The sequence below is a fragment of the Gopherus flavomarginatus genome, chromosome 3 (genome assembly GCF_025201925.1).
Source record: "Gopherus flavomarginatus isolate rGopFla2 chromosome 3, rGopFla2.mat.asm, whole genome shotgun sequence".
NCBI classification, from domain to species: Eukaryota; Metazoa; Chordata; order Testudines; family Testudinidae; genus Gopherus; species Gopherus flavomarginatus.
This window is the reverse complement of record NC_066619.1, coordinates 22,469,107-22,481,518: the sequence shown is the minus strand read 5'-3', so window position 1 is coordinate 22,481,518 and position 12,412 is coordinate 22,469,107. Positions and strand designations below refer to the sequence as shown.

Below are 12,412 nucleotides of genomic sequence, written 5' to 3'. Positions count from 1 at the left end.
GTCCTCCAGTGACTTCCCATGATTCCCCCCACTGGCCCAGAAAGGATAGACATGTTCTCGCACATTATACTGCAGACCAATTCATAGTGCAGCTCAGATTACTACAGCACTAAGACACATTGGATATGTCCCCAGAAGTCTTAGTGCTACCCACAAGTATGTGCAGGACACAGCAACTCAAGTGTTATTTTGCAGAGCAGCCACTCTCAAATCGAGCTAGGTTAACTCAAGGGCTGTAACTCTAATGTAGGTAACTTGAGTTCTCTTTAGTGAAGACATACCCTGACTGAGACCAACACAGGGCAGGCTGAGAACAGTATATCAGCATCACCTAGATGACACTGCTGCCAATGTCTAATAATGACTTTATTAAAATAAATTCTATTAAGGATTTATGTGAGAAAGGATGCTGATGAACAGGAACAGATGTCACCCTATCCCAAGAGTCCCCCTTAGTCATTTATCAAGTTGTCAGACGTGACATCTTTTGGGACAGAATAAGGCAACTTTTCTTTATTGCTTATTAGTCCCAATGCTAGGAATAGACTCTTGATCTTGTCCGCTACAAAAAAAGGGATCTCATCATCAGGGGAAATCCCAAAGGGACATGACATCCTTGCAAACTGAGCACCACCCAAATTGATCTCTGGCAAAGCATTTAAAGTGGTGTGGTTGTATATTCAGTTCATGTCCATTATTGGCTATCTTGTCACGCCAACTACGCTTTTGACACCTACGATCATCACCTGGGTAGCAGCATTCCTTGACACACACTTTGGAATTTCTTGATCTTCCATTCTAATATGTCCCTAACAAAAAAGCCACTGATACCAAACCAGTGCTGACAGATGTGGTTGCTAGCTTTGGCTTGGAACATCCTTATTTCTAATCTTGTCCTGCCACTCAATATAAAGCAGTGGACAAAGATGTTCTTCCAGCCTTCCTTATCACCCACATTTCATTGTCAAAAAACAGAGTTGGTGTAACTGTGGTTCTACAGACCCACAGCTTTGCAGCAAGCTTGACATCACAATGTTTCAACAGAGGCCACCCAGGGCCGAAACATAGCAGCAGATGCTGCTGCTGCTATACAAGCATCTATATCTTTCAAGCATTCTCCAGCACTATCTATGACACTGCACCCAAATATCTGACAGCTGCCACCTGCTCAATGTTCTGTCCAGAAAGGTTAATACTGAGCTGGTTGTAACATGGAAGAGGCTGCCTGATAATGTGAGGAGTGATAGCTCAGTGGTTTGAACACTGGCCTGCTAAACCCAGGGTTGAGAGTTCAATCCTTGAGGGGGCTGCTTAGGGATCTGGGGCAAAATCAGTACTTGGTCCTGCTAGTGAAGGCAGGGGGCTGGACTCAATGACCTTTCAGGATCCCTTCCAGTTCTATGAGACAGGTATATCTCCATATATATAGACTTAGTTTTATCTGGATTAATAACCGAACCAATGCATGCTGCTTCTTGCCTGACCAGACTGACCATAAACTGCAGCAATTTACCAAACTGAGCCAGAAAGACACGGTCATTAAAGATCTCAAAGCAAACTGGCATTCAGCTCACTTCCAACTATCCCCTCAAAATTTATCCATCAACACTAATATTGAACAATGATGATGACAAAACAAAGCCTTGCCACACTCCTATGGGGACAGAAAACCCAACTGACTCAAATGCAGCTTTCTGTTCCATTATAAAGTTTTTCTATCAATAAATTTATCTTCCCAGGAACGCTTTTAGAATATCTATACAGCAATAAAAAACCTGTGGCACTACGTCTCAGAGGCCAAACTGTGGGGCTAAAATATACAACACAGATGTTTGGGGTCAAGCTGGAATCCAGGCTCTGAGACCTGCCCCCTTCATGGGGTTTCAGAATCCAGGCTCTAACTCAGGCCTAAACATCTACAACACTGCAATTTTTAGTACCACAGCCTGAGCCAGCTGACCCAGGTCAGCCATGGCCATACTGTGGGTCTTTTATTGCACCGTAAATGGACCTCAAGTCTAATCAGATCCCAAACAGATCTCCTGGACATTACAAACAGATCCAGCTTCTTTGCGTCCTGCTCGAAGGAGGCAAAATATCAAAGGAAGTACTGGTCCTCAACCACAGGAAGGTCTAACTCCAACAAGCATATAGCTTACTAAATTGCCTGATTGTTATCTTACGTGCATATCCCTAACAAGATAGGGCACATTAAGATTTCAATTCCTGTCTGCACATGACTGTACATTTTAAGGCCTACAGTAAGTAATCTACAGAAAGGAATGCATGGACCATCTTAATTTCTTTAACATCCTCCTCAGGCATACTCATTCCTTACACACACAATGATTTGTTTCTCTGGTTACTGTTATTGCGGAGCATGACCGGATCATTGTTTATGTTCCCACAATCATAACCTAGGGGATGAGATTTCTCCTTCCTTCCTTGTGCACCCAAAACAGAAGCAAACCCCTGCATGTTTTCACTTGTTCATTACTTTACACTTTCTTTCACTCAGACCAGGTCTATACTAGAAAACGTTTGCTGCTATAGTTATACTGGCAAACTCTCCTAGTGTAGATGCAGCTTATACCATCAAAAATGTGATTTTGCCAATATTGCTTTTACAGATTCAGTAAGCAAAACAAGGTATACTGGCAAAAGCCATTTATGTTGGTATAACTACACTTAGAATCATAAGGACAGAAGGGACTGCAAGAGTCATCTAGTCTAATCCTTTGCCAAGATGCAGGATTTATTGTGTCTACACCATCCAAGCCATCCTTTTGAAAACCTCCAGTGAAGAAGCTTCCACAACCTCCTGAGGCAGTCTGTTCCATTGTCTCACTGTTCTTACACTTAGGAAGTTTTTCCTGAGATTTTATCTAAATCTGCTATGCTACAGTTTGAACCCATTGCCTCTTCTCTTTTGCCACAGAGGGCAGGACAACAACTTTTCTCCATCTTTTTTATGGCAGCCTTTCAAGTATTTGAAGACTGTTATCATATCCCCCTTAATCTCCTCTTTTCCAAACTAGCCTTCAGCCTTTGCTCATATGCCTTACATTTCATCCCTTTAACCATCTTTATCGCTGGCCTCTGGATCCTTTCCAGTTTCTCTACATCCTGTCTATACACTGGTGACCAACACTGGACACTATACTCCAGCTGAGGCCTAACCAGTGCCAACTAGAGAGGTACAGTACTATCACCTGCCATGACTTGCATGTTCTGCATCTGTTAATGCAACCTAAAATTGCATTTGCTTGTTTTGCAACAGCATTACATTGCTGACTCATGTTGAGGTTGTGATCCACCACAACCCCCACCCAGATCCTTCTCAACAGTGCTGCTGCCAAGCCAGTTTTCCCCAATTCTGTATTTGTGCATTTGGTTTTTCGTCTCTAAGCGTAGCACTTTACATTTGTCTTTGTTGAATTACATTTTGTTGTCTATAGCTCAGTTCTCCAATTTATCAAGATCCCTCTGAATTTTAGCTCTACGGTCCAAAGTATTGGCACATCGCCCCCCAGCTTTGTATCATCTGCAAACTTGATTAGCATGCTCTCTATACCTACATCCAGATAATTAATAAAGGTGTTAAACACCACCAGGCCCAAAATAGATCCCTGTGAAACCCAACTTGAGACCTCTCTACAATCTGACGTCATTCCATTAATAGTTATGCTTTGTTTGTGGTTGTTCAACCAATTATGTATCCACTTAATGGTATTTCTGTCAAGCCCACATTTCTCCACTTACACTAGGGATTTTCCCAGTATAGAAATGTTGCCCCATCTCCCCAAATCACTTCCATACCTGACATTGCTATATTTACAAAAGTCTTGGGTGTAGACCCGGCCTTAGTAGGTTTACACAGATTCACTTTCATTTAGGCTGTCACAAAAGTTCATTATACCTTTGAATGCTTCACATTACCCTCCTTTTACACAAAGCAACACATTGCAGTTCTAATACCGATCTTGGCAAAAGCAATAATTCAATTGTAAAAACGTAGGCCCAGTGAATCTAAAACACTACTGTTATTCCCACATAGCCTATTTAAGAAACAGAACAGGATAACTAATTAACTAGATTAATTTTTCCTAAAACAACAATTCCTATATGAACTCTTCACAGATTTAAGGTTTCAAACTATGAAAGCTAATGTTAGGGGGCCAATTTATAGAACAAAACAGAATTTGGCCATGTGTTTTTGGAATACATTACAGGTAGTAATGAAAAATACATTTATTCTCATAAATGAAGGACAAGGAGTACAAAACTCACCTATGATTCTGACTATTGCTCTTGTACATGCATTAACTTTTTTCTGTTTGTGAAATATCTCATTAGTTACTATCTAGAATTCATAATAAGACATTATCAAATCACAGCAAAAGACTAGATTCAGCAAGATGACTGCTCAATTGTGGTCTCCCTCACAGATTTGCTGTTTTAACACACAAGAATTCTGTTGAAATTTATCATTTACATAGCATCTAGGAACTCAAATTAAGGATCAGCACCCCATTTTGTTAGCCCTGTTTTGTGTAATAAAGGACAGCTGCAAATAACGAGGTCTTCGACCTCAGTAATAAGTTTACTCAGGTTATGTCTTCACTTCAGCTGCACAGCTACAGCATGGTGGCCATGCTGCTGTAGTGCCATAGTTTAAATGCTTCCTACATCAACAGAAGGGGTTTTTCTATCAGTGCACCTCTCTGAAAGGCAATAGCTAGGTCGACAGAAGTCTTAGACCACACCTATACTATGGGCACAGGCCTATCGACAGCAATTCTGGGCCTCAGGGCCAGGGCCATCCTGGGGGGCTTGGGGCGGAAGTGACGAATCCATCACTTCTGGGACTGTCTGTCACTTACAGGACAGACCACACTGGCCAATCACGTCAGCCCACAGGGCCCTCCAAAGCACAGGGCCCAGAGTGGTTGGGCATGCCTAGGAGCCCTGCAGCCTGCTCAGGCATTTTAAAAGTGCCTGTGGCTCCCGGCTGCTGCCACTGCCGCCTTCCCATGCAGCAGTTTGGTTGAGTGAAGAATTTTTCCATTGACCTAACCAGGTCTACAATGGGGGGGTTAAGTTGGCTTAACTAAGGCACTCGGGAGAGTGAATTTTTCACACCCCTGAGCAACCCAGTTAGGTTGATCCAAATTTTAAGTGTAGACCAGTGACAGTTCTGTTGATACACAAGACAGACTTCTGTGTGGTCCTGGCTGCAGGGCTTACAGTAGTAAAAAACAACCACATCCACTACTTTACTATTTAAATAACTAAGTAAGCAAACAATCTGCCTTCCCTCCCAAATATACCTATTGTCTTCACAACAGACTCTTCTGTTCTGCCCATCTGTTCCTAACACTATCTATTCTGGATTCTTACATAGCATTGCTAGCTTTTACCTATAAATTCTTCTACCCACTATAGGACCCTTCACCCCAGTGAGTTTCCAGCATAATGCATATAGATGGTGAATTTAGGAATGAAAATTAACCTGGAGGACTGAGACACTGAAGAGCCTCTGTGTGTTCCAGGGCCTGTAAGAATTCCACTAGTTCCACCACAGTGCAACCCCTTTCACCCATTAGTCTCAGGAGACTCCAACTGGGGCTTCCTTCTGGCTCCAGTACTTTGAGAGAACATTGTTCCAACTCCAGAGAACTGCAAAAATTAAAACAAAACAAATATGTTAAGTGCATTTGTATGAATGCCAAGTGAGCAATTAAAAATGGAGAAAGAGAAACCTTATCTCTGTACTATACTCATACCTAATTTTGCCCCCAGTGAGATTGCCTTGTAAGGAAATATTGATAAAACTGAATATATAAAAGTAAATATTAATTTTTGCAGGAAAAATTATGATAGGAATCTGGTGTTCATTACTAGAAATACAAGATCTTCCTAATGTACACGTCTGACTCCCATTAAGCGGTGGATTTACACACATGAATCTAGCAGAGATTATTCTACTAATGTGAGGTATTTCCCAGTTCTATATTATATTGTTTCCTAGAAGTATTTAAAGTATCTTACACAAATATGCAGCATCTCAGGTCAAAAGGATTTCAAAACACATGACAACTGTATACAAATCATACACCACCACTTTAAGCTGCCTGAAATGAAGGTGAACTGTACTCCACACAAAGGATATTTGTGTGAATGGCAATTCTACCCAATACACTGGGTAGACTCCTACACTTGTAGGTAGGACTTCTGTTTTCACTATCTATTCTGAAAAACCAAATACCTTTGCAAAAACCTTTCCATTTAAAGTGTGTCTACTTCAGAAGCAATAAACAATGAGTCACCAATAGCAGGATTTAAACTGTGGTTCCAGGAAGACACTATTTCATAGATTCAAGGACTGAAAGGGACCTCGAGAGGTCATTGAGTCCAGTCCCCTGCCCTCATCGCAGGACCAAATACTGTCTAGACCATCCCTGATAAATGTTTATCTAACCTACTCTTACATATCTCCAGAGATGGAGATTCCACAACCTCCCTAGGCAATTTATTCCAGATATGATGCTTTCATCACTGATGTACTGCTATAGTGTAAGAAAGATTAAATATTAGACATTTGCCTAGTGGGTCTTGCCCATGTGCCCAGGATGTAACTGATCACCATATTTGGGTCAGGAAGGAATTTCCCACTAGGTCAGATTGGCTGAGACCATGGGTGGGGGTCTGAGGATTTGCCTTCCTCTGCAGCATGGGTCACTTGAAGGTTCAAACTAGTGCAAATGTTGAATGCTCTGTAACTTTAAGTCTTTAAACCATGATTTGAGGACTTCAGTAACTCAACCAGAAGTTAGGGGTCTATTTCAGGAGTGGGTGAGGTTCTGTGGCCTGCAATGTGCAGAAGGTCAGACTAGATTATCACAAAGGTCCCTTCTGACCTTAAACTCGATGAATCTACACTTCATTGCCAATCTGTAATTTCAGATATAGAGATCCATGCATTAAAACTTCAGCCTTAAGCCTTAAGTCTGAAGGCTTAAGACTGAATTAAAACTTCAGTCTTAAGCCTTCAGAGCTTCTAATCACAGAACTAAGTATTATAACCTTTTCTGGATAGTCTCAACATGTGAAGAATTAGGAAAGGATCAAAGTTTTGGAAAAACATGAAGTTATATGTCACCACAAGAAAGGTCTGTTTAGAACCCCTTTATTTAATTACCATGTACTTGCTACAGATTAATTAATAAGGTTGTGATGGGAAAGGGTTTTTACACTCTTGGGAAAAAAAGGACACTAATATAATGCAAGATTCAATAAACTTCAGCAGCAGAGGAACTTGAACACATCCTGGCAGGAAGAATACAAAACAGACCAATTTGTACGAGTATATTTTTTCCCTTCCAACAATTTTCATGTTTATCTTCCTGTTGTCTCTGTAAAAACAGGAGAGATACCACTTAAGACTGTAGGATTACTTATTCTGCAAAGCAGATACATCATTAAACTTCTTTGCCAAACTGCAAAGACATAATAGAGAATAATTCACATGAGGATAATTCATCTACTTTACAGAATAAGAACAGTGGGCATTTTAGCTACAAGAATGAAACCAGTAAGACAGTGCATCCCATCACAACAGATCATCACCACATGTTGCATACACCAAATCTGTTGCTCACAAGCTCCACTTGCCCCAAATTGGCTTATGTCTCTGTGTCAAGCCTTGCATGGATCCTTAAATTGTTTCCTGTAGCAGCTGCCCACCCCTGCACTCAGCTAGGAACCTACTGAGAATCTGCACCTGTCACTGCTAAAGCACCCCAAGAGTGCGTGCCAGGCACTCTTTGCCTGAGCATTCATCAGAGAACGCTATGGCTTCCTCACTACATGCTCTAAAGTCTCTTCCTTGAGATGACACTGCCCCAGCAGCAGCTCTCCTACTGCTTGTGCCAGGGCCCCCAGCCATACCCTCACCTGACCCTCCTGTGGCTTTCCCACTGCCTGTGCTAGGGCCCCCAGCCATACCCTCCCCTGACACTCCAGGGCTTTCCCACTCCCCAGCCACACCCTCACCTGACCCCCATGGCTCTCCCCTCCCTGCCTGTGCTAGGACCCCCAGCCACCTGTCATAAACATATAGCTACAGGTAGTATAAAATACCTCTTTACCCTGCAAAGGGTTAATTTCTCTTTTACCTGTAAAGCATTAAGAAGCTCAGATAACCTGGGTGACTCCTGACCAAAAGGACCAATAAGGGGAGAAGATACTTTCAAACCTGTGGGGGAAGGTTTTGGTCTGTCTCTCTCGGAGTCAGCCAGGAAACAGGGCAGGGGAAAATACATCTCCCTAAACTATATCTGAACTAAGCATCTAGTCTTGCTAAAATAGTAATAGCAGAAAATAAATGTGTTCAGTTATCTTTTGTTTTGGCTTGTGAATTTTCCCTGTGCTAAGAGGGAGGTTTATCCCTGTTTTTGTAACTTAAAGGTTTTGCCTAGAGGGGAAATCCTCTGTGTTCTTGAGTCTTTTGTTATTCTGTAAAGTACTTACCATCCTGATTTTACAGAGATGATTCTTTTACCTTTTCTTTAATTAAAATTCTTCTTTTAAGAACCTGTTCTTAAAATCCAAGGGCTTGGGTCTGTGTTCACCTGTACCAATTGGTGAGGATGTTATTCTCAAGCCTCCCCAGGAAAGAGGGTGTAGGGGTTTGGGAACATATTCGGGGAAAGTAAGGCTTCAAGTGGCCCTCCCTGAATGTTTGTTTAAATCACTTGGTGGTGGCAGTGATATTAAGGCAAGGAAACAATTTTGTGCCTTCCTTGGCGAAGTTTTAACCTAAGCTGGTAAAAATAAGCTTCAGGGGCCTTTCATGCAGGTTCCCACATCTGTACCCTTGAGTTCTGAGTGGGGAAGGAATCCGAACCCACCCCTTCACCTGACCCCCTGGGGCGATCCCCTCCCCGTGCCAGGACCCCCAGCCACAGCCTCACCTGACCCCCAGGGGCTCTCCCACTGCCTGTGCCAGGACCCCCAGCCACAGCCTCACCTGACCCCATTACATGCATCAGACGAAGTGGGTATTCACCCACGAAAGCTCAAGCTCCAAAACGTCTGTTAGTCTATAAGGTGCCACAGGATTCTTTGCTGCTTTTACAGACCCAGACTAACAGGACTACCCCGCTCATACCTGACCCCCAGGGGCTTTCCCACTCCCTGTGCCAGGCTCCCGCCGGCTGCTCGTTTCACCTGAGCTTGCCCCATGTGCCTCTCCCCCGTCCGGCGCCAGACCCACTGTCCCGGCTCCCCCGCGCCAGGCACCCCACTGCTTCTGCCCCCCCCCGGGCTGCCGCTGCCCTCACCTCAGCTTGACCCTGCCGTGGCTCCCGGCTCGCTGCGCCAAGTCTCTCCAGCCCCTGCCCGGAGCTGCGCGGTCCAGCACGCCACTGAGCCGCCGGAGCAGCGGCTCCCCGAGCCGGTTAAGGGGCACGGACCCCGGCGGGGCCGCGGGTGAGACCGACATAGTGGAGATAAGAGACCCCAACGAGCGGCCCCGGGAGCGCTTTGAACCTCCCCAGCGCCTTAAGCTCCGGGAACGGAGCGGAGGCGGCGCCTGCACCCGGAAGGAGGGAGCCGGGGATTCCCGCCCCAGCAACAACCCGCCAGACTGGCAGGGAGCGGCTGGGTCGTCTCTATCCCCGCCCGCGGCGACGCCCCCGTTCCCTGGGCCAGTCCCTCTCCTCACAAACCTGCCCAGGCTGAGGTTCCTCTTTACCCTGCCAGTCCCTTCGGCTCTGTGCCTGAGCCTGAAGCGCCCCCATATCTATGCCAGCCCTTCCCAGTGCTGCCCCTATGAGAGTCTGATCCTACCGTGGTTCTCCCTTGTGCCCACCCTCATCTAACCTCAGCTTGACCGTGCTGTTCCCTCCACTCCCTATGCCAGCCCTGCCTCAGCACTTGCCCTCATCTCCCTTTCCCTGCATGACTACCTGGTCTCTGTGCCAAACCCCCTTATCGTGAGCCTCACCTGGCTGTGCCTCCCACATATGCTGGGCCAGCTCCCCACAGCCCCTCCCTCAGTCTCACCATGCCATGACAGCCCCACTCTTTCAACCTGTCCTGGCCTGTCCCTTACTAAAGCATCACCCTGTTAGGCTCCTCCACAACCACTCACCTCAGTTCAGCCGGACCCTGAACTGGCTCCCCACTCACTGTACCCATCCCTTTCACCTCAGCCTGAGCCTGCCCTGGGGCCTTGCTCACCTCCAGGTCCCAACCCCTCTCACTACTATACAGGCCAGCAAGTTGCTAAATTGTTGTAGTAGCTAATTAGTAGTCAGAGACCCTCTCCCGCAGATGGAGTATGGATCATTAGACTGATAGCTGGGAAGGTCTGGCATAACTCAGGCCAAGCTCCAGGGAGAGCTTTGAAACTCCCATACCTACCAACAGGGAACAGTGCCTACATCTGGGTGAAACATACATAAATATGTATTTGGAAGTTTTTTGATTCTAGTAACGTTAGGCTGTAATTTCAATCTGTGCATGAAAACTTCAGTTGTTCTAAAAAGTTAAAGGGAAGTAATGAAACCATCAAGGTTTTTGTTATGCTCATTAGGAAACAACAAAAGCCTAGAAGCAAATGTTGAGGGTGGGAGGTAGGCACAGGTGCATCTATGTCCCCATTCCTGCTCTGCTTAGGCCTGCTGCAAATAGAAGCAGCTACTGGCCCTGCCCTTTGTCATGATGAAGTTGATGGTACCTAGACATGGGGCTAGGCTTTGGTATGAAAAACGAAACAGAAAGGGGAGAGTCAACCTGGTCTAACACAGGCAAAATTAGCTTTATATTTCAGACAATAAACCATTTTCACTACTTAGGCCTCACTTTTATGAAAGGTGACTAGCAGTTAAACATGAGTTTAGCCCACGTTAAGTTGAATTCTGGATGCCAGGGGAAACCCACTGGCAGAGGCTGCCCAGAGGATGCGTATCAATATAGATTGCCTATCATTTGTTTCAATAACTTAAAAATAAATTCTCTGTATTTTACCATCTATTTCAATCAATTGCCAAGTTTTCAAACTTGTGTGCCTAAAGTTAGTTACCTAAATAAGTAGCAGATTTTCAAAGATCCCTAGCAGCACCTGCAGCTCCCATTGACTTTAATTGGTATTCAGCACCTATGAAAATCAGACCACCTATTGAGGTGCCTAAATGTGTAGTTAGATCACTAACTGTAGGCACTCAGATTGGATGATTTTAGCCAATGCTATGTACTCTGATTCTTATTTGTTCACATTTTGTTTTCCTTGAAACACTACTAATCTGAAAGCAAGATAATTGAATTGTTAAATAGCAATACTTTGTTCTTCAATATTACTTTCTATCTCACAAGCGCAATGTGGTTTATAAGCCACATGGCACCTCTTTTTAAACCAATGTGACATGTTAAACTGAGGCAAAGACATGACAAGTGCTTTGACTTGCTGGTGACATGTAATGGTCTACCAGTACAGCCAGGAATAGAGCACAGGAGCCTTCCCAGTCATGTGCTGTAACCGAGGAGACAGTTGAGTATACCCAGCACCTTTACTCCCCTGAAAACCAAACCACTTTTACTTAGATGCCTAAATATATGTTTACAGAGATTTTCAAAGGGACAAATGGCAACTAAGTGGCTAACTCCCAAATACTGTCAATGGGAGATAGGGCCCTAATTGCCATTTGTTCCTTTGAAAACCTCCCCTTAGGATGTCTAATTTCAGGTGCCAACCCTGGAATTTTTTGCAGAAGGTGTCCTCAGTTAAAAAATATTTTTAATTTCCAAGCTAACCCTATCATCTGGATATCCAAATGCCTCCATCTGTGTGTCTTGTACCGTGCCAAGATCATTGCAGACACTTAACCAATAAATAATTAAAACTGACCCTTTAAGACCCCCTTTGTTAACCTCCAGATTTATGTAAGATTGTGGAAATTTTTCCTGCATGTTGTTTTACTGAATATTGGCATTTCTCTCCAACTTGACGGTGTTTGTGTTCTCTTTAGCAGTATCATGTGCAGCAATGATCACTCCAAGAAAGAGTGAGCATTATAATAGAGCACCTTTCATAAATAGGGGCAGTGTGCCCATGCCTGTGGCTGGCTGTTATAGGATGTATAATGCTAGCACTTTAGGTTTTTGTTGGTTTCAGTGCTTTATCACTTCCAGCTGTGCCCTTTGGTCTCCCAGTATTCTTCCCCTGTAAAAGAAGCTTAAGCAGAACCTCCAGTTTTTAGAGCCTTTTTTCCCTCTTCTAGTGAAGATGCCATAGGATGAAATTAAATTAATTAAAGTTAATGTAGCCTCAGCCTGGATTTCATCCATGATGTTAAGGTACATTCATATACAAATATCTGCTTAGGAGGAGGAGGAGGACTTCATTATA

General features: G+C 44.1%; 1 protein-coding gene across 3 annotated transcripts in view; it reads right to left on the bottom strand.

Annotated features, from left to right (window-relative positions):
* MALT1 (MALT1 paracaspase) overlaps positions 1-9,622 on the bottom strand; it is an 80,159-nt gene extending 70,537 nt beyond the window's left edge. For all 3 annotated transcript variants that reach the window (XM_050944669.1, XM_050944670.1, XM_050944671.1), the window contains exons 1-2: positions 9,345-9,622; positions 5,513-5,679 (exon numbers count right to left, since the gene is read on the bottom strand). In XM_050944669.1, the coding sequence (XP_050800626.1) occupies positions 5,513-5,679; positions 9,345-9,505 (328 nt within the window). In that variant the 5' untranslated portion in view covers positions 9,506-9,622. The remainder of the gene's footprint in view (positions 1-5,512; positions 5,680-9,344) is intronic.
* Between the last annotated feature and the right edge of the window lie 2,790 nt (positions 9,623-12,412).